The sequence below is a fragment of the Triturus cristatus genome, chromosome 12 (assembly GCF_964204655.1).
Source record: "Triturus cristatus chromosome 12, aTriCri1.1, whole genome shotgun sequence".
Classification (NCBI taxonomy): Eukaryota; Metazoa; Chordata; class Amphibia; order Caudata; family Salamandridae; genus Triturus; species Triturus cristatus.
This window is the reverse complement of record NC_140595.1, coordinates 118538987-118557556: the sequence shown is the minus strand read 5'-3', so window position 1 is coordinate 118557556 and position 18570 is coordinate 118538987. Positions and strand designations below refer to the sequence as shown.

The window sequence follows — 18570 nt, the reverse complement described above, 5'->3', positions numbered from 1 at the left end:
TAAAAAAACATCAGTATGTTGCAGCAATGTCAGATTTGGTAAATACGCACCCTGCGATAGTTGTATTTACTGGATGTTCTAATACCCCACCAAAAACATGGGACTCAGATTAGGCCCCTCAACATGCTGAAGAGTCCAAAAGGTGATATGTAGGTGCTACACAAAACTCTGAGAGGTAAATAAACAGTGGCGTAGTATGGGTACCTTTTATCCTAATGCAAGGAAAGAAAATGGCCCCTAATCCCACTTAAGTAGTAGAGCACGCCATAGTTTGGTTGCGGTGAAACCCTCACACCTATGGCCCTGGTGCCAGGGCATCAGCTGCACCAATGGCAGCTATGCCACCCCAAATAAACACATTTCGTAACACTGTTACTTTTTTTTCTTTAAAGAGGACTAAGTTGGTCAAAAATATTGATCTTGAAGTAACAAGTGTGCAATTAATTGAACACTTAAACTTGGAAATATTTGCGCATATATCTTTTATTAGAAATTGTTCCTGCCCTCTCAAGTGGAGGAGATGGGGCAATGGCCTAGGCACGGTCACTTCTCAGTTGGTGTCGCAGGTGCAGGACTCGCCATACATACATCGCTCTCCTTCTTCTTTTCCGCTGCGCTCAGGTCCTGATGGAACTTCTTAGCGATGTAGGTCAGGAAAGTGATGTACTCAGAGAAGTCGATCAGGCCATTCTTGCGAGTGTCGATGATATCGATGATCTCAAGGCATTCTTCCTCAGTCACATTTTTCTGCCGTGAAGAGAAAGCAAGATGGGGCACATTGAAAATCAGACTCGGGTATGAAGCAAAAGAGATGAACCACATTGCATAAACTCAAAGCTTGAATAGTGATGAAATAAGTGCCAGGGCCCTCGTCATGACTCCACTGCAGCTAGCACCACACATTGCCACTGCCAGCGCTGCCAAGGATTGTACCAACACAACTACTAACCATCAAACTGCTACAAGTGTGACGGTTCAGACTATTCCAGGTCCCAAACCTATAAGAAAGGCTTGAGCAGCAAGTTATAGTCATTTTTAATGCATTTTGAATTAATAAACAACTGTAGCTGTGCTTATCTCTAAATTAGTCAAACACCGCCACCATGTGGCCTACTGTCCTAAGTACAGGTTTTGACAATAAGTACCAGTGCCAAGCACACCAGTTCAAATTAAGCACTGCATAAACTTTGCACTGGTGCAAACAAGTAGGGAATGGGCCAAACATATTGCGCTTTAGTCAATTTTTCCATTTTTGGGGGAAACCTTAAGTCTCTGGCCTTTGTTTTATGCTAAATTAGGATGTAGAACTCTGTATCACATTTTCTGACTGTACATCAGGCTTTATTAACTGGGGCCGTATCTTGAAGAGCTGAACTGGCTCGGTGCAAAGATGAGAGCCAGCTAGTATGCGGTTGAGGTGGGTAAAGTTCATACATATGACTCGGAATCTATCTGATCTAATGCATGAAATGCAGACAGTGCAAGTTCGAAAAATTGAGGCATGAACTGTACTCTGTGGCTGCAGAGGTCTACAAGAGTGTACACAAGAACATCTCAGGCACTTATTTTACCCATTCTAAGATTAAATCTGACTGCAGGGGCACGCTACAAAAGTCAACGTTTGCGTCACACCAATGAGAAAATCTAAACAAAAAACTGACTTAGAAGCGAAAATATATCTATGAATCTTGCAAAGAATGACAATGTCTAGAGAGAATTCTTTTTCCAGGAAAACTGTTTGAAAAGACTGTTTTACATGCATGAGGGACTTGCCAAAGCATTTTTCACCTGGTGTGCACCACATATGTATTTACAGGGTCAATAAAGTACATTTTCTTGTAAAAGGCTAGATGGGGTGAAGACACACTCCCTACATTGGTACACACTACAGGTCGGCAGGACACGAAGTGCATTTCAGGTAAAGAATATTGGAATTTACCCTATACTGGAGCAAAGCTGCCAAGTTTTCAGACTGCTCATGTGTGACAGTTCCATGGCTTCAGTGAGCGTATGAGTGACATTCCATTGCCAAATGTGTGACATCAGGCAATGGCACTCGGAGCATTGAAGGGAGTGGGTCGGGGGCAGCTCTTCGAGGAAGCGTGTCGTATGCATAGCGGGGAGGAGGTGAAGTACCCTTCAGTAGCGGTCGCTTGTAAAGCGTAGTAGTGCGGCGGGGGCAGGGGGAATACAAGCTAAAAAAGACATAATTATAAATATTTTAATTTGCACTTACCTGCTCCGATGGCTGCCGCCTTGGTCCCCGATCCTCATTTCCCACACGTCCAAGAACTGCTGCACACTGCGCAGGCTCCCAGGTGCCAATCCCAGAGCTGCTCTCATGCTGGGAATACTATTCCCAGCATTTGAGCAGCACTGGGATTGGTCTGAGCACCCTGGTTCGGCACTCAGACAAGGACTGGGAGCCTGTGTTGGTTCTCCACCCGGCTGTGCAACAGAGCCAGGTGGAAAAAGGTTAAGTGCATGTGACGGTTTGGCCGGCCCCAGAGGCCCGGCAAAACCGTCATGCGCAGTTAGCAGTGCCCAGCCCTCCCCCTCCTCCCTGGTGCTGCAGCTGCTGCGTCAGTATGGATGCCCCCCCTCTCCAGGCTCGCAGCCTGCAGGACAAAAAATAAAATGATAATACAAATGTTTCATCATAATTTAATGTTGTTGTTTGCCTCTGCTGGCTTTCAGCAGGGGAGGCAATGCTCATCCCCCATAACGGAGGAGCCGCCGCTGGTAAGCTCCCTGACTCTGGAAGATGTGGGCACTGTGTACCATGGAGGGCGTGAGGTGTACTCCTGCACAAGATGAAAGGGGTGCTGAGAGCATGTCAGGGAAGGGGTGCATGAAAAAGCAATACATGCATGGCATGGAGGGGTGATATGGTATTGTGGACACGATTAAAGGGTGCTGAGACCGTGGCTGAGAGGGAGTGAGGGGTGGCAGCCCCTGTACAGGAAGCTGTGGGAGCACAGGAGGAGCTAGAAGCAGAGGCCGAGGATAGCGGAAGTGAGAGGGAGTAAGACAAATGACATGGGTAGACGTAGAACGAGGAAGTGGTGAGGTGCTAGGAATGGAGTGAACGAGTAGTACCCACGTGAATGGTAGAGATAGGCTGAGGGGAAGAAGGGAGCGTGGCCAGATTAAGAGTATGTGCCCGGTGGGTGGTCAGGCAGAGTCATGCGGTAGGAAACGCTGAGGGTAGGAGCAGAATGATATGACAGGGACTGTGAGATGGAGTAACCAATGTAAAAGGGTAGGAGGAAAATGCGGTGGTAAGGACCATGGGAGGCCACATGCACTATGGCGGGGTGGTGGGAGTGAGTGGACAGGGCAGCGGGAGCAGTCACAGTAGAACGACAAACTGAAACAGAATAAGGGAGTAGGTCTGAGCGACAGGCTGGGAGGAGGTTGAAGTAATATGGCCGGGACAATTTGCAGGGGGGGTGGCCGGGCAATAAGCGTGAACTCACTAAATGCAGTGAGTAGTAGAAAAGCAGGCTACTTCCTAAAGAGTGAGTGTTTACTAAGTGGACACACATCATCAGTGGAATGGGAGCACTGTGGAGGGTCTAATGGTATAAATGTAGGGCTAAATGTAGTGTGGTAAGGTAGGGTCTCCTCCAAGGAATCGCGCTCTATCGCAGCCTTCACCAGTGATTGGTCTACGTCAATATTGCAAACACTATGCTTCGGAAACTAAGCTTATACCAAAGATTTTAGGCCATCTCAGCATGAGATTGAAGGCCCAGGCTTAACTTTAAACCAGCGGCAGATGCCCAAAAATTATAAAGTAGGTCTCCGCGCTAAAGCACTTGCTTGACAGACCATACAGTGTCTCAAAAACGAGTATAGAACATGAATCCTCAAGGTCAACAAATGAAATGGGCCTAAGGTCCATAGAACACTATTGATTATACAGGAAATTGAATGAAGCACAGTGCTTCTCATCGAGAGAGCAGTGCTAATTCAGAAGGTGAAACCCATTATCAGAAATACATTTCCACTAGGGCGTCCCTTCCAAGGTAGCATTTTGTTGTGCAGAAAGGATACTCCAAAACACGGTTATCGCAGGCTTTAATACACTTTTACATCCACATTCACAACTAGCATTTGTAGGTGGTAGTCAGTAATGTTTTTGCATGCTTTAATGCAATTTTATCCTGCCGATGATGTGGTAAAAATGTATAAAAATAGGGTTTTAACACTGACCTCACACTGTGTGCAAATGATAATTAACCCTGGGCGTAGGACTACGCTACGCTAGCGTAGTTTGCGTAGTTTGCGCAACTACGCGCTACGTGAATTGCATGTAGCAAAGTGCAAAAACGCGTAGCGTATCGGGCATTTTTTGCTTGCTCGCGGTCCTCAACGTCAAGTTGGCTACCGCGAGCGAGCAAAATGACATCCCGGCAAGACTTTTTCCTCATGCGCGATCAGCAACATCAAGTTGCCGATCGCGAGCGTGGAAAATAAACCTCCCGGCGAGATTCTCAATGCGGGGAGGTCAGGTTTCTCATTGCGAGTGGTCCCGTATGCTCGCGATGAGAAACTACCAGTCCGCATTGAGAAAACTGCAGCTCGAGTACAAATCTACTCGAGCGGCAGAAAACGACTGCTTGCACTGTGCAAGATGCCGTTTGCAATGATTGCACAGTGTGGACAAGCATCCGGCACTGTGCAATCAGTGCGAACAGCATTTTCCCTACCGCACTACGCAGCTCGCGTAGCTACACGTAGCTTGCATAGTGCAAAGTGCACTTCGCGTAGCGTAGCGCTACTACGCAAACTACGCCCAGGGTTAAATAATACACACAGATGTCGGGTCAGTATGCATACTGCTCAGCATTTTTTTAAAGTGCCATTATCTATGAGGGATGATAAGTAGCATAACTGGACATGCCTGTTACATCGAACACACACTTAAAATTTAGCACAAAGGGCTTCTTTTCCTTATAATAAAATATCATACCGATGCTTCTGTGGGTTTCCTCCGTCTATTGGATGCAGATTCACAAAGTTTTCTAATTTACACAGGTTTTGAGAGCACTCGTTGAAACCTGTTCTAGAAGCTATTATGCTTGAGTAAAACTATTTACAAGCACACATTTCCTATTGTTAATTTCAAAAGATAGTTTGCATTCGTAAATCAAGCCATTTGTGCTTGTATGTTCAATGTAGCTTTGTGAATTGGGTGCAAACACTGAATGCTGAATCATGTGCAGGTCACATACATAACTGTTTTGTTTAGTTTGTAATGCTAACACATGCATTTAAATCCAGGCAATAACTTTCTGCAATGTGACACACGATGCAGGGCTTACCTTTCTAACGCCCTTCATTGCCATTGTAATCTATGGAAATATCCACTGTAGAATTACCTCGTAACACAACGGGAGGGATGGAGGTACGCACTCCACAATCAATAATCAAGCAAACACAAGTGCGATGGCTGGAGATGTAAGACCCAATTCCTGGTCTATAGCAAGGGTATTCCAATTAGAGTCCCAAAGGAACAGCTATCCAGAGTACCAATTATATTGGAAGAGGAGGCCTCACCCACTATTTGTGGCATGTTCATCATAGGTAACCTCATCCCACCCTGGTAAGAAAATACTACTAAGGTGGACTCACCTCAAATAAGAGGGGGTTCTTAGAAAAACGAACTGGATAATAAGGGTTCCAGATATACAAAAAATTCCTAAAGGTAAACCCAGGATACTACCTTTATTTAGTGGGTACCTTTGGTATGCCTGAAAACAACAAGGGGTTGGTGTACTAGTATAATGCTTCCATCATATGTCATAAGACAACATATTTCTGTCCTTGCAATTGCCAGTACTGGTCAGGGGCATTCTTCAGGGTCAATGGGATCCCTATCTCTATAACCCAGGTTAAGACAGTGAGTAAGAGAATATAGGTGTCAAAGTGAGTCTTACCTTGACACCTTAGGATAAAGTCCATAAAATATATCAGAAAAAAAAACTACATTATTGGACTTACAATTGGCACTCACTGGAACTTTACATGCAGATACACCTGCACAATACAATTAGTGACACTGCACTGCAAACAGGACAACACACATGTGTATAGCCTACACATGCATATACCTAATTTGTGGTGGTTACCCTAATATTAGGGGGGAAACAAACGTCATGGTCTAGGTGAAGATAGAATACTCTGTAGTCACACACTGTAGTGATATAAAATAGTAACATAAAGATAACCATTTTTTCCTCTAAAGAAAATACGAGTAGCAAAACCTGTTTAGTATGTTCATTATTCTCATAAGACATCTCTAATTTAGAAGGGTCATTGTTATTAGTAGGCCCTCAAGATCTCAATTGCAAACCCTATAACAACAGGAAAGCCAGTGGTGACAAGATGGGGGAACTCTATGTAAAACTGGCAGGACATGTGTATTTTTGATATATAGACAAAAGACTGCCCTGAACATATCTGCTGTGGCTCACACAACAACTTCAAACAACCATATTGCCACCTTATTGATGTTAGTAAAGATAGTATGCTGGTCCCGACTCAAGGAATAAATCTACCGATTTATTGCCTTTTCAAAGGCCAGTACCTCTGGTGGCATTTCAAAGGAGGGCGGATTGAATGTTGACTTAGGTCTAAGTCAGTTGTATTGAATGTTGACTCAGGTATAAGTCCGGTATTCTTGTCTAACAGTTAAGCCACAGGTTATTTTCCAAAGAAAACTTTCAATCAGAAGTTCCATAGGAATTCTGCTATCTCCATTTTCAGTTGGAAGATGTTTTCCTTGGGTGTGGGTACAAGCCCAATGCCCTTTTGGAGAAAACTGTGTTGCACTTTGGTAAGAGTTTCTTCACTGCAATTAATGGTGACACCATGTGTGGGCATTAGGTTTTGCTTGTGCCTGGTGTTGCATCCCTCACTGCGGTGGTCCCTTGAGATGTCGCTGTATTTTGCCACGTCATTCTTTGATTTCTCCTTTTTCCTCTTCCTCTCTCTAAAAAAGGCTTATTCTATAGAATCATGGAAGGTTCTGTGAGGGAGTGAGGGGTGGTGATACCCTATAGGTCCATAATTGGGTGACCACATCCATGAGCTCTCATTAGAGAGTGCAGGAGATCGATTCTTTGAGTAGGGATCGGTATGCTATTTTTAATAACATCACAAAGGTTGAAAGAAGAGCGCTAACTAAGTTAGCTATGGATAACACAATTGTAATTATACCTGCTGGCAAGGGCGGGGCAATTGTCATTCTATCAAAACCTATGTATAATAGTGAATGTTTGAGATTTTAAAATGACACTCTCAATTGGCCATTTCTGTTGCTAACTTTTTAGGTGTTATGTGGTGATTCTTGGTAAAGCCCTCTGCTGCTCTCCATTATGGTATGTAATACTTAAGTATATTCCCTTTCTGCCTGCTTTATGCTATTAATATTAATATTAACATTACTCATTTTAATGATATCTTTTTATAAGATAATCAATCATGAATTTATTTTTATGTATAGATTTTATCTACTATCAGATGTATTTTAATATGATCTTTTTATAATTGATCTTAATTATGTCGTTTTTTGTACTGGTATTTTGATTGTACTTTTATTGCACTGGTGGGCGAAATAAAGTAATCTAAAGACAAAGGCTAAAGACACTCTCAATTAAATGCATCATCCAAAAGACCCACCCCCGAAATACAGGATGAGATTGCATTTTTGGTTAGGAAGGGTCTTGATAATGACTGGATCACTAAACAGGAGGCTGAATTCCATATCTAAAAAGAACTTTGTGTTCCTTATTTTTACATACTACCTAAAGTTCATAAAAATTATTTTCCTCCCCACCCGGACACCCCATCGTGTCAGGCATTTGCTCTGTTCTTCAGCCTCTATCTCAATTTTGTGACTTCTTTCACAGGCCATTGGTTGGATGTATGCCTTCCTTTTGAATGGGCACTTAAGATGGCTTGAACACATAGAAAGAATTGACCTTCAACAGTGAAAAAGACATTGTGACCAGCCTGAATCTTGCATCCTTTTATACTAGCATCCCACAGGAAGCGACATTGGAAGTAACAGAGAAGCTCTGAACTGGGATTATGCTGGGATTACTAACACCACAAGAGTATATGTTGGATTGCGCTCAAATGGCCCTTAAACATAATTATTTGTAATATTATGGTGAATTATTCCGTCAAGTACACGAGACATCAATGGGGAGTACATTAGCTCCAAGTTTTGCGAATTTATATGTACATGCCTTTGAAACAGAATATGTCCTACACACACGTCAAATCCTTTTATAAACCACATTAAGTTGTGGAAACAATATATCGACGATATTCTATAGATCTGGCAAAGCAATGAAGAAAAGGCTCTGATCTTTTTGAGATGGTTCAACTTACTTGATTCTTTCTTAACATTCTCTATTACAATGGAGAAAGCAAAGTTGTCTGTTCTAGACTTGCTGATTAGTGCTCAGAATGGCAGTCTAAAGACAGAAGTGTTCTACAAACAAACTGACAGAAACAATCTCCCTCAGTTTGAAAGTTTTCACCCATGATGCCTAAAGAGCAGGGGTGGACTGCGGATGTAAATATGAGAATCTACCCCTAATAAGCAAAAGGGAAACACCATACAGGGGTTTGCAGTTTAGGCATCTTGAGCCACTTGTTTCTTGATATTGAAGTCTCAATAAGTCTCTAATAGGGTTGCTACAAGCAACTTTCAGGGCCACAGGGGAATAGTTGATGCCAGTGTAATGATGATTGTTAATTGTCTCTCATACTGTGACAGTGAAGGTGTGACAAATGTCACACAAAAACACATCACAAACATTAAACACCAGCTAAATGAAAACAGGGCAAGTTAATGGCATCGATAGTGATTTCCTCTGGTGATTATCCTGTTAGGGAATGAAAGTGCCGCGGGCCTGAACTATGGCTCTGCTATACACACCTGCAACACCTCCTGTTTGTGGTATAAAAGCAGTGTTCTTTTTAGGTCTGTTGTTAACCAAGACATTTTGATTTCATTAAATTATATATGTATAACATTCTTACTTATAGAGGTGTTCAGCCAGCACTCTTCAACTATTAGTCTGTTGTTGTGTCGTTCATATTGTTCTTCTGCCCACTACAGCATACAGCAGGGCTAATGAGTCAGCCCAATGCAGACACTGACTAACTTGACTCATTCTGCTCTTTTACAAGGACTACCTCCACACACAAACGAGTTCCTTTCAGTTCCAGGGACTGCTACGGCAAAGCATGCTTTCTGATGCCAAAAACGTATGTTTGCTTTGAGCCAATGTTTATTGTGTAAATTGGCAAGGACCCGGAAGCTTAAAAAATGTTTTTCGAACCCATGGCAAAACAATACAAGCACTGACAAAGCATAAAGGGCTGTCATTCAATGCCAGTCCTCTTATGTGTCCACTTATAATGCTTTAACTCATTGATTAATCCCAAAGTATCACTTTAATTAGGTCCTTATTATATATCAGTGACTGTTCTATAAGTAATATGAATATTATTCAAACAACTGTAAACCAACAGCTGCCCTGCTTAATTGAACCTTTACCTGGCAATTAAATGTGAAAAATGTGTGGCCAGAATAATTGCTCCCTGCCCACAACTCATTTCTTGGGTGACATAACTGGAGTTATTATCATTTCTCTGGCTCCCAAGTAAACAAGGGACCTAAGAGCTGAATAACGTCAGGCAAGTCTTCACAAAAGGGCAAACCAACAAAAACATGTGGTTAGTTGACTCTTTAGGTAGCAATGTAGCAACTCAGGTCCATGCACCACCTTTTGTGGTTTTAGACAATAAAAGAGTGTGTGAGACTTCTGTTTTTAGGACACTTGGCTGCTGGCTGGCTGTCCCCATGCTGCACGTATTATAATACATCTTCTCTTTCATCATTTGTGCTGAGGGAGTTTGTATTCATTTTTATGTAGTATTCTACACTGCCACTTCAACACCGCCTTGCCAAGCTAGCATACTTGGTGACAGCTTCAAATCAACAGTGACATGACTGAAGTATATCTCCTGCTTCCAAGTACTACACATACTCTTCTCACACAGGTCACCCTCCGCCGCACACCGTATTAACCCTGTATGTAGACTAACAGGCACATGCATCAACCACAAAACCGGTCGCAAACGGGCAGATTCTCAGAATCTGCCCCTTTGTGACCGCTATTTTTGCATTTGGGATGCATCATCCCAAATGCAAAAATCGCTATTTAATGAATCTCAAAATAGCGATTCCTTAAATAGCAATTGCATTTAAGGAATCCCTAATTGAGATTCCTTAAATGCAATGCATTAAAGTAAAAAAAATAGCGATTTCGCTATTAGCGGGAGCAAATTACCATGAGGCTGGACTTCATGGTAATTTGCTAAATCTTGGAAAAATGCACTTATTTGCATTTTTCTAAGCTTCATGTTGCGCACACACATGCCCTTAGAGCATGTGTGTATGCAACATTTGTGCAGAGTTCAAATACATGGGTGCAATAGGGTGTCATTTTGACACCCTTGCACCCTAGAAATTGCAGGAGCAATTTGCGAGTACCAACTGGAACTCGCAAATTGCTCCCGCAATCTCCAATTCATTCCTATGGGCCTGGAGGCCCATAGGTATGAATGGGAAGCCTTTCATTAATTGCGACTCGCAATTTGTGAGTCGCAATTAATGAATGTTAAGGAATCGCTATTTTAATAGCGATTCCTACATGCATAGGCTTTTGCGAGTCCTTAATTGCGATTCCTTAATATTCGCAATTAAGGACTCGCAAAAGCTTTTCTTGATGCATGTGCCAGTAAGACCTGTAACTACTTCACATATGCCAACAATGCAACAATACCACACCTTTGGCAATTGAATCCTGCACAAGCACTAGAAAACATAATACAAGCAATGACATCCACATGCAAGAACTGTACTACATGAACAGCTCTTCAATCTAAGGTCATGGACATCACGGTTATGAGGCCAGGGAGGGTATTCACGGCTGCCTTTCACATTTTCTTTGGGGCTCCTGATTTTCTCTTTCCTCCCTAAGGTCTAAGTGCTCAAAAAGGCAGCACCAGGGATATAAAGTAAACTATGAACCATTCTTAGGTCTGTCAAGAGAGAGTTTTATTTCATTGTCAGAACTCAAAACAAAGAGAAGACGGTGTAGACTAGAGAGGAACTTTTTCTCTGTACCTTAATTTGCCTTTGACAGCAGGTCAGCATGGAAATCAGCTAATGGCACCTCCATTGCACTGGGTATTGCTTCTAATGACTGGTTATTTTCTATTTTCCCACTCGGTGCCCTGGCTTATCCACTCAGCAGCAAATAGGAGGCTGTCAAGGGGAAAAGTGGACCAACAGACCACCCGTTTCATATCACCAAATGTGTGAAGTCACATCTGCCACATCTAGCATTTGGTGAAACGATGTCAATGTCTGAAACAACCTAGTGCCGCTGCCTGCTCTTAAAAAATGAAACAGAAATGTTTTCTTTTTTTAATGCATCCCGTTTTCTTTTAAGGAAAATGGGCTGCATTTTTTAAAAAAAATGCTGCTTTATTGAAAAAGCAGTCACAGACATAGTGGCCTGCTGACCCCAGCATGCCACCATCCCTGTGAGTGCTGGCCATTCCTAATGGGTCACTAATTGTGACCTGCCTCATGAATATTGATGAGGCAAGAGATTTGTGACCCCATTAGGAAATCGCAAACAGTGTCTGAGACACTGTTGCACATTCCATTTTGCAAGTCGCAAAACGTCGCAATTTGCGACTTGCAAAATGAAATGGTCGTACACCCAGCCAGTGCTTCTGTCCTCTCTTGGTGTTTGGGTAGTGGGGCCTTACGCTACTCACCCCACAGAAGATGGGCAGTTCCGTCTGGATCATCCTCACGGCCCCTTTTGTGCTCAGGGTGGTTTTATCACTGTCCGTGTCTGCGTACTTCTGAAAGATGTCAATTAGTAACAAGAGAGCATCTTCCAGGGCAAATTTTGACATCTCGACTGTCTCCTGAAAGACAAACAACAAAATAGTTTGGGTGAAGGAAAAACTAGACGGTAGTGGGTCAGTGCTTAATTTGTAAAATATTAAGTGCAGGTGCTCAATTTTTTTTAGGAGGCCACACCCACTTTTCCAGCCCCACCCACATCTTCCACAGGCTCCACCCACTTACTCTTTTGGCTCTACCCACATCTTCAAATGGCACTTCTGAAAGCCAGCTGTAATACCCCATGATTCCATGATATATAGTGGGTCATATCCATTAAATGTCCAGGTGCATTAGGCTTGCATAGTCATAATATGCACTATAACGTCTTCAAATTCACCACCCATGCACTGCCCTTAGTGTCCAAGCATAGTCCAAAATGTCGACAAACAACCACCATGTATAATCCAATTGCAGCCACATGAGCTCTGACACTACCTTACATTGCCAACACAGCTCCATAATGCACAAGGCTGCGAAATAATCTATTCTGCAACCCTAGGTAGTGTACAGTGGTAGGTGGTGTTCCCCTCAGAGCTGAAGGTGTGATAGTGGGCATGTGCGCCACTGCTTTTATAACAGGGTTCCTCTTAAGTGGTTGTGATAGGCACCCTCGAGCAAAGGGGATAGAGGGACTCCTGCTTTGATTGAGACGCAGTGTGCTGTGAGTGAGGGAGGGCTGACTGAATTTATTTCAGTCCACCCACTTCCAGCCACCATTGGATCGGGGTAACTAACCCCTTCCAATCTACCGGCTCAGCCCCTCCTAGATTCTTATTATGCAAGGAGCATAGAGGTAGTGGATTCAATCAATGCAAATATATTTTTTTTGTACAGCAGGAATGCTGAACTCACAAATTGGAATGTGCTCTCGTATGTGATAAAGAAGAAAAAGTTGGCTTTGAAAAATGTAATATTTCCATAGGATGACATCATGAGACCAGTTTATGGGTCATGTATATAACATTTAGGTCAAGTGGATTCTTCAAGTTACCATACCTGGTACCTGGAAGTTATTTGTTTTATTTAGGTCTGCAGAGGTATCAATATGTGGATGGAGCCTAAACCCCTGTCTCAGTAGGACTCTGAAAGCTCTTTTTTGTTGATGACATAAGGTCAAGCACCCTTTGCACTTTGAAGGCAGACAAAAAGTCCATGTGGACTAGTGTATCCATGGGCTCTTAAATACAAAATTGCCCTCTGAAGTCTTAAGTTAAAGATTGCCTCCCTTCCATCTGTGGTGCTGCCAGAGTAAAAAATAAAAACCTGTAAATTATCACGTATCTAAGACCAGCTGGATGTAGAAACACAATGCTCACAGCTGTTTGGAGGGCAAGCATTCTTTGTGGATGTACGCCGGCTACCAACATATGGGCTGAGCGAAATCCCCTCACCTGGTAGTGACGCTTAAAGCCCTTTTCTTAACTGATCACATAATGTCTGGTGACAGTTCTGCTGTCAAGCCAGGCCTAAAAACGGGTTAAGTTGTCTGAGACTACAGCAGGAACAGTACAATCTTAAAAATTGCTCGGTTGTAATAGCCTGATGCTATCTCCGATGTATGGGCAAAATGTGTGAGTGCTTCAAATAGGGTGTAGTGAGTCATTGTCTTCACCTCATTCATAGATAACATGTTTTACTATGACCCCCCCCCCCCCCCCCCACCGATGGAAATTGCTCTTGGCTTACGGAGACATTTAGTCCATTTTCTCAACATGTAACCTCAAGCACTGCACGTGTGCTACATGTGCCAATTTGCCCTTTCAGCAGCTGGTTGCTCTTACCTCCTGCTCAGCGAACAGTGCCAGCCTCTGCAGGACGTTGCTGGCGGGCTCCCTTTGGCAGGTGGCACTCTCATTTACCCGGGAGCTGGTAAAGCTGTTGTAGCCACAGTGTAATGAGAAGGTGCATACACTGTGGCCCCGGTACATGCAATTGAAGAGGTGGCAGCTCAGAGCATGCTGGCGTTTTGACACGGTGGACAGCTCCATTACTGCCCCACAGCAACGTGGCTCTTCACAGCATGCCCCCAATAACTGATTGCAGGTCAACACACCGTCTGGGGCGGCCAGAAACATGGTTCCAACAGCTAGCGAGTCTTTAGGGATATGGTCCTGTAGGGTGGTAGGCCCTCAGAGCCATCGTCACGCAGCTGCTGTTGTCCCTTCCTCTGGTTGTGTTACATACAGATGGTGCAGGCACTGCAGGCCCTGCTTGGCCATGGGCATTTTCAGGTTGTTTTTAGTAACCATGGTGGACCCACCCCTCTGTTGTGCATTGACTGGCCTACGTGCTTCTCCTTGCACAAGATGGACTGCCCTTGCCTGATCATTTGGGGTCTGTGGCTCATCCTGCATGTGGTGCACGTGCACCCCTTGCGCCTCGCCTATCCCCAAAGGTTTCTCCTGCAGGTGGTGCAAATCGGGAGCCTCCTCCAGGCTCCTCATTTCTCCTCTTCACCGGACACCTGGACCTCAGGGAGCGGGCAGCCTCGTCCTTAGAGGCCCAGCCCTGCACTCGCAGGGTCCCCAGAAACATAAGATCATATACAAAAGCTGTGCAGGCCGGGACAGGCCAGGCTGGCTGCTGGCCCCTGCAGGCTGCATTCTTCGTTTTCAGACGAACCTGCTATTATGAGCCCATACCCAAAACACGGAACACTGTCTGGCTGTGCCCCACATGGTGCTTCTAATATTTGTGACCAGAGTATTTCTGTCTGCTTTTCATTTCCGTCCTAAGGCAGAGAAACCGTTCACAGCCTTGGCTGCATCTCTCTCTCTTTACTGTGAGTGGTTCTGCCGTCCATGACCCGGAAACATAGCTGCCAAGGTTTCAGATAGCTATGTGTGACATTTAAATAATTAAAGTGCAATTATGAGTCACATTTCAACGACTATGAGTGACACTTTCTTGCAAACAAAATCAAGCTATGCTGACGAGGGAAATTTATAAATATCAGAATGTACACGCATTTGAGCAAAAAGAAACTCCTTGAAGATTTTAAAACTGCTGCAAAGCACCAGAAATGGTCTCTCTGTCCACGCGGGACCTGGCCCAACAGGAAGGATATGCGATGGGCCAACATGAACAAGTTACACACGGAGGCATCTGAGCTGTCTAAGAGTCACCCAGTCTCAGCTGACTAGCACAAGACCGGCTGTCAAACACCATTTTGCAATACCTCACAGGCTGAGGCCGGTGCAGTAATTTCTCATACAATTTAGCAGACAATTTAGGATTGTCAGAAACATGTGCGAGGTACATGGACCGGGGGATCAACAGGGGGTGAAGGAGGAAGACATGGATCAGCAAAACCCGGATCAGTTGAAACCAAGGAGGAAGACAGGGTGCGGCAAGCGCTATATAATGAAAGCATATTTATAATCAGTCAGTGGTCGAAGTGGGGGGAAAAAAAGTATGGGAACTGTGGGCGGAGAATCAGAGGGCAGAAATAACCCGAGGACTGGGGCAGTGGGCGGAGTCAGAGATGTGGCCAGAAGGAGCAAAACATACCAATTTTTAGTATTTGTTTTACATTTCACTGACCAGTTACAGCTCATTACGTTATTTAATTCAAATTGACATTAAAATACATTCAGAAAGTGGGATACGTATCCAATCACAGAATGTCCCAAATACGCTTCAAAGTGCTATCACAAGCCATTTGCCTCGCAGCCGTGCAGTTTCTCTCATCAGCAGTTTTGCTCCCCTTTTCCGCAAAAGCAGTTCAAACATGAATGGCAAAATATCCTTTTTTGCAAATGTTTTCCACATAATTATGTCTCTGGCATATTTGCTACATAATACATCATCTGCTGCATTATCTGACGCGTTTAACTAATAACTATTTGCAGCTCAAACGGATCAAAAGTTACTAAAAATGTGGCTTCTGTTGCTGCAAAGTGAATGGCCCTTTGCAAAGGTTGAGTGGTTACCTTTATCACTGCTACATTTGTATGTTGAACTGGTACTAACGAGTCAAAATATTTGCAGAGACTGTTAGTATGTGTAAAAATGTCAAAATAATAAAGTATCAGGAAATATTCCGCATTACGCTGCAGCCTTTTTCTTGCTGCATAATTTAGTTAACACTGCAGCATAATTTTGTCCTCCATTGCTGCATAATTCCAGTGGCCCCACAGCAAGCAGCACATGTTAAAAGTGCTTGTGCATGAAGCAAAGAGTCTGTCAAGTTTGTGAACTTATTGTGGTGTGTGTGCAAATCCAGCATTGCCGATCCCTGGTGAGTTGCAGCTACATCTGCTGAAACAAAGCAAATGGAGGTACCATTGGGTGAGGCGGACCGGCATCAAGGGTCCTGGGACCTCAGGGACAGAGTCCCTGCCGCTCTAGGGAGTGCTTCTTCGTATGCCTGCTGACAAGACTGGAGGTGAACTTCAGTATTGATTGCCTTAAAGATTAACCCACACTTGCCACCCCTAGGGTCCACCTGCTGATGCTAAGATACCAGGGCTTTTAAGGTCTAGCGGGGCCTTCGAAGATCTAGCAGGGGAATGTGCTCTCTCAGGAGAGTAGTCTGGTGGACTGGTCATAAAGGCTGAACCTGGTTCCCCAGTACCAAATTCGGCATCTCTGGCCAAAGAAGTGCCACATCCTCTCCCCCACTGGACACCATACTGCCCCACTTAGAGAAAGTCGCACTGCCTTTAACTACTACCAAATTGTGCCCCTCTATAAACACCTAGATGAGATTCAATTCAAAATATACACTTGACAAGAGTAATACGCTGGCTGAAAAAAGTAACAACATTCTGGAAAAAGCAAACACTCATAGGTAATACAACTTAACACTTTTACACTCGTTATTCAGAAATCAATGAGCGTTTTTGCCTGAAAAATTAAGCACATGACTAAAGGGCTTGGAAGGGACACGTTTTAATGTCCATTGCTGATATCCTTACAAAACATAGGCAGTATGGTTTAAAAAGACCCCATCCCTGGACACAGAGCGGCGTGCACATTTTATGAACTAAAATAGGGAAAACAACTGATAAGGATCACATTAAACGTTTTCCAATCCACTCATCAAGCAGGTACTATGTACTGCAGTACCTCCATGAATGGCACTCTTCCCCACTTGGGGAAAAATACTTTTTAAAGAAAGATGAGAAAAGAAAAGTAGCGATTCATTGGCAAACTGCCGTAAATGTGTTTGGGGGGGAATGAAATCAATCAGGCCAATTTGCGAACACTCTCTCTTGCTTTATTTGGTTATGTATTTATTGTTCAAATGTTAAACCTTGTTTTCTCTCCTCCCGAGGCTGCATAGAAAAATTTCTGAAAAAGACATTTCCAGCAAAAGTGTTTCCTCTTTTTTTGGATCCATTTAGCAGGGGAACGAATGAAGGAAAGCAGAGGAAACAAAAGTCACGGTTTTCAACAAGTGACCTGGAGCACGACAAACAGGTAGAGAATAGGAGAAAGAGAGGGGGCGGCTGCTAGCGGTGGAGCAGGAGAAGTGGACACTGTCCTCGACTTCTCTGGACAAGAAGGAAACAACAGCACTTTTCCCTCTGTGCCCGCCCGTCCTTGAACAGCCACGAACGGCCGGGCTATTTCGGCCGTGCATATCTAAAATAATAAAGTAGGGGAATGGACTGTATTAAATGAGAGAAGTAGGGGCACGCCGTGCCCTGCCGACCCCGCCCACTTCGACCACTGATCAGAGTAAGAGAGAGTTCACACTCCAGGCTGCACTTACTTTGTCCTTGCTGTGGCCTTAACGACTCCGACTTCTAATGTTGAGCAGCTGCGTGGAGAGACTGGTGCGCCTTATGTGCTGAACTCCTCCAGCGCAAGGCCTGCCCCGGGCTGTTACCTCAACTGCCAGCTTCCCGGTACGGTGAGTCGGCTCCCTCCGGTGCTGGAGCAATATTTGTATTAATGTAAATTAACTGCAGTGCGAGCCTGCCATGCACACAAACATTTTACTCTGTAGGACATGTGTGCTACAACAAAACTGGTCTTCTTGACCTCCTGACTCTGAGTCATGGAAGTTAGGAATGTTGCAAATATGCCCTGCCGCTCCCGGTGGTACAAAATGTTACATTAAGCACTTAGCAGCCACAGCTGCAGACTCCGAGACTGCCCCGGGAGCAGAGTGCAGGACGCACTGCCACTCTTAAAATAGAATCAAGCTAGAAGTAAAATGAAAGACTGTGGTGGAAAAACTCAGCTTAGCACAATCTACACTGCTTTAAGTGAGATCGAATCCAGTACGAAAAAACGACAATGATGCATGGCATTGCTGGAAAAGTAAATTAAAAATGGTAAAAAGAAACAAAACACGTGGCAGCCTATCAGTAGCACCGGTGCTAGCAATTAAGTGCCGGTGCTGAGCACCGGAAAGCACCGGCTCAAATTAAGCACTGCCTGTGCTCCCTGCCACACCTGTACTCGCTGCCATACCTGTGCTTCCTTACATACCTCTTCTCCCTTCCACACATGTGCTCCTAGCATACCTGTGCTCTCTTCTATACCTGTACTGCCTGCCATACCTGTTGTCCCTTCTATACCTGTGCTCCCTGCCACACCTG

The 18570-nt window shown here is 44.1% G+C and overlaps 1 protein-coding gene across 1 annotated transcript; it reads right to left on the bottom strand.

Moving 5' to 3' along the window:
- Positions 1-463: 463 nt before the first annotated feature.
- LOC146772815 (protein S100-A6-like) lies at positions 464-18168 on the bottom strand. The gene is made up of 3 exons (XM_085637937.1): positions 17736-18168; positions 11881-12036; positions 464-747 (listed from the first exon to the last, which is right to left on the bottom strand). The coding sequence occupies exons 2-3, from the start codon at positions 12022-12024 to the stop codon at positions 544-546; spliced, it is 348 nt and encodes a 115-aa protein (XP_085494063.1). The 5' UTR covers positions 12025-12036; positions 17736-18168; the 3' UTR covers positions 464-543.
- Between the last annotated feature and the right edge of the window lie 402 nt (positions 18169-18570).